Genomic DNA, 3,889 nt, shown 5'->3' with positions numbered 1-3,889 from the left:
GGGGCTCCCACACAGTGCTGGGCGATGGGAGTGGGTGGGGACCGAGAAGGAAGGAGGCTGCCAACCCCCTCCTGACGCTGCAGCTGCTGCCGGGGGCTGTGAGAAACAAGAGCCACTGCCTCGGTGAAGGCAAGCCCTGGGGTCCTCAGCCCGCAGACTGGGGTCCCTCAGATGATCCCAGGAGATGAGTAGGGGGTGAGAGCAGGGGCTTTGTTTATGGGTCCAAGACCAAAGAAGGAAGGCACAGAGAGCGGGGCAGGGGGGGCAAATTAAAGTGTTGAGGAGAAGGGAGAGAGGTGGCCGTGGTCCTGTCCCCACAGGCAGAACATGGGAGGGCTGGGGTCAGGCTTCACGCACGCCTGCCGCACTCATCTCTCGTTCTCGGACACGGGAGGAGCCCTCCAGTCGGGCCTCGCTTCCAGGACACCTGCGGTGCTGGGCAAGGCTGGGCTCCTCGCTCCACCCAGGAGAGGCTGTCCCAGCACACGGCAGGGAAGCAAGGTTGCACAGGGAGGGTCAGTCCACGTAGAGCCAGCTGTACCCACGCTCTCTGGAAGCACCAACTCACAACTGACAGCTTCACAAGGAGATCCAAGCACAAGCCTGGGGGCTCTGCTCATTAGGGTGCCTCTGTGGTCTCTCTACTTGGAAAGGAGGGACCTGCGGAGGAGGGAGGTGGTGGACCCCCAGGGCTGTGGGTGGTGAGCTCGGGCACTAGATTCCCCAGTGAATGACCTCCATGAAAGCACCTGAAAGGCAAGCTCCAGCGGTCGTGGCTGGCTGAGTGCCTGCTTGGGAGTTTTGCCCTTGGAAAGACCCGGGTTCTACTGGAGGCCAGCCCGAGGCTCAGGCCAGGGTCCGAGTCAAAGGCAGCTTCATGTCCAAGCAGGAGCTTCCTGGGCTGGCGCTATCTCCCTCAGGGCCATGAGGGGCTGGCCTCAATCCCCCTTCCAGCCTGTTGGATCTCAAGCCAGGGACAAGACCTGGGGCTGCTGCTTCAAGGTCTGAGCCCCAGGTGTGGGCCGAGAGGAGCCCGACTTGGGAATGAGGTTGCCCACTGCAGAGGGGGCTGTGGGCTCCTAGCATGGCCCCTCCATGCAAACAGGAAGCTGTCCTTTTCACTTGGAAGTGAAGGACAGCAAAGGACAGAAGCTGGTCATCGACTTGGGGAGCTGGGTGCACTCCACATGAAAATGATAGGGCGGCCCTGTGACTGGACCTGGACGAGGTCGGGCTCTGGTCAGTGGAGCCGGCAGCCCGAGGACGCCTCCCTCCGGGTCCTCACCTTCAGCCTCTTCAGGCCGCTATGGTCGGGGTCCACGAGGAGGCCGTTCTCCGCTGCTGTCCAGGCCTCTGCGTAGCGCTGCTCCTCCAGGCAGCGCAGCCCGAGGTGCAGGAACACGCAGGCGGTGGGGGCCCGGCCTGGCTGCTCCCACAGGCTGCCCTGGGCCAGGGTGGGTGCCAGCTTAAGGGCCTGGCTGAAGGCCCCTGCAGCCCCCTCCTCGTCCCCCAGGCTCAGCAGCAGGCGGCCCCGGGAGCAGAAGTCCTCTGCCTGGCTTGGGAGGTCGCTGTCCTCTGCACCCTCTCGGAGCACACGGTCCAGGTCCTTGAGTGCCCGGCCAAACTCCCGCAGCTCCGCCAGGCAGGTGGCCCGCAGACGCAGGTGACAGGCACTGCCACTACCAGCCAGGACAGCCAATGAACAGTAGCCCAGTGCCTGCCTGGGTTGCCCTGCATCTAGGAGGGTTCTGGCTTCCTGGGATGCTGCCTGGACAGAGGACAGAGAAGGAGGGAGAGATCTCGGGGTCAGTCCGCAATGCCCACCTGTTTCTCACTGGCCTGAGCCACTCTGCACAGTGGCCTCTGCTTGCTCCCTGGAGAGGGAAGGTCACCGTCACGGTGCACAGGAGCTGCTGGCTTCTTCCAGCAGGGCTGGCCCCAGGCAAGGGTGGGGGTGGGGGCCCAGGGTAGTGGACCCCTCCCTGCAATTCCCACCACCTTGAAGCTGCGAGGCCGGGCTCAGACTTCATCCTCTGTGACTACCCCTCTCCCTGGGCCTCCAATCAGTCACCCGGATTTACTTCCTCGTGGTCCCCCCCTTCGCACAGCTCTCCTGCCCCACTGCTGGACCCAGCTTCCCTCGCCTGGGAGACCGCAGCAGCCTTGTCCCTCCGCTCCTCTTGTCAAAACCACCTCTCCAACAGGTCCCTGACAGAGATCCCTGATGGGGCTGCCGCCCAGCCCTCCACCCTGCCCACCTGCCAAAGGCTGCCCCGGCCCTCAGGACGAGAGCAAACACAGCCCTTGCCCAGCCCAGTCCCTGAACGCCCTCCTTGTCCCAAGGTCAGGACTCGGGAAGGGAGTGCCAGCTGGGCACTAATGTGTTTTCCATTACTGCTGACCAATGAGCTGCGAACGTCAGAGTCAGGACAAAAAACATGTTGCCGGTGGCTCCCATCTCCTGCCCCCAGGCACTGTGCCCCAGCATCTGCCCGCATGATCCCCAGGGCTTGGGGTTCAGTGTTTGCCTTCCTGGGACTGGCACAGCGGGCGCTTTGAGGAGGGCTGTGCTGGACTCGTCCACCAGCCTCGGTGGACGCCGTGGGACAGGGCCGGAAGAGGCCAGTCAGTGAACACCGTCCATCTTAGCCCTTCTCTCCTTGGGGACTGCTGGACTGAGGGCCCAGCCCCAAGGGGTGGTTGCTGGTCAAGCTTGCCCACCTCTGCTCTGCCCCCAGCACTTTCCTTTTCTGTACCGAGGCTGAAAGCCACTCAAAACCTGCCAAAATGCCTTATCTCTTTTCCTCTGACCCTGGTTCTGATACAGGAGAGGCTCAGTTTCCCAGGGTTCAGGTTTCAGGACTTGCCTCTGGGTTCCCAAACACTCCCTGAGGTCTCAAGCCCCCTCCTCTGAGCTGTCCCCCAGAAGAAAGATACTGTTGCCAATTAGACCTGTTTACAGCACCAACACTAGAAAGACGAGACCACAAGGGGCTGGCTTATGCAAATCCAGTGGCTGGGCATGCTCAGTAGAGAGCGCAGAACATTCTTGAACATGCCTGGTGCATGTGACAGGGTCTGTCCAGCGAAAGAGCTCCAGGGAGACTGACAGAGCACGTGTAAGACTATGTTACATAGTTACATGTTAAATGTTACATATCTGGGCGCCACCCCATTGGTTGAATATTCATTAGATGGAGAAACTATAAAAGCCAATCTCAGCAGAAGGCGGGGTTTTGCTCACTGTCCTGGGGATGGCCGGGACTTTGTATTAAATTTACTCTCAGCAGCAGCTGCTGGGCCTCCGGAGCCAGCCTGCCCTCTGTACTGAACTTTAGGTATGTGTGTTTCTTGCTTTTGTGTTAGACTCTCGGTGTCTGTACTGAACTTACTTTAGTGTTAGACTCGGTGTGGGCCCTGCTCGGTCTCTGGAGCGCGCCGCCCTCTCTGCATGGAACCTGCATTTCTTATCTGTTCCATTAAACCTGTTCTCACTGCTGTGACTCTGCCCTTGAATTCTCTCCTGTGGCGGAGTGGAGACCGGGTAAGAGGACGGGGCAGGTTGAGGCCGACTGTCGGGCCCCCCAGACCCTACCTCCAACATCAGTTCCTCCTAGTCAGCTGTGAACAGAAGTCACCCGGACGCCCCACGGATCAATCTGCGTGCCTCGCACGGCCCCTCCTCCGTCTGAGCCTAAGTGGCCCCCCTGCTGAGGAACGGGGACCCTGAGACCCTGCCTTTCTCGCTGTCCCCCCTTTCCAGGCAGCCGCACCGGCCCCAGCCCTGCACCCGGCTCCCCCGATCCTCGCCTCCCCCGGGAAAGCACAGAGCACCCCGGACCCCGCAGGGGCGCGGCTGCAGGCAGCAGACCCCGCCGGCGATGCCAGG

The 3,889-nt window shown here is 61.6% G+C and overlaps 1 protein-coding gene across 1 annotated transcript in view; it reads right to left on the bottom strand.

Annotated features, from left to right (window-relative positions):
- Positions 1–1,240: 1,240 nt before the first annotated feature.
- The window catches only part of TTC34 (tetratricopeptide repeat domain 34), a gene marked incomplete at its 5' end in the record, with an annotated part of 5,453 nt that continues 2,804 nt past the window's right edge, over positions 1,241–3,889 (bottom strand). The window contains one exon of the mRNA XM_008577341.1: positions 1,241–1,768. Within this exon, the coding sequence (XP_008575563.1) occupies positions 1,241–1,768 (528 nt within the window). The remainder of the gene's footprint in view (positions 1,769–3,889) is intronic.

This window comes from Galeopterus variegatus, unplaced genomic scaffold (assembly GCF_000696425.1).
Source record: "Galeopterus variegatus unplaced genomic scaffold, G_variegatus-3.0.2 Scaffold1497, whole genome shotgun sequence".
Classification (NCBI taxonomy): domain Eukaryota; kingdom Metazoa; phylum Chordata; class Mammalia; order Dermoptera; family Cynocephalidae; genus Galeopterus; species Galeopterus variegatus.
Note: the sequence above shows the minus strand (reverse complement) of the source record. Positions and strands in the feature narration are given on the sequence as shown.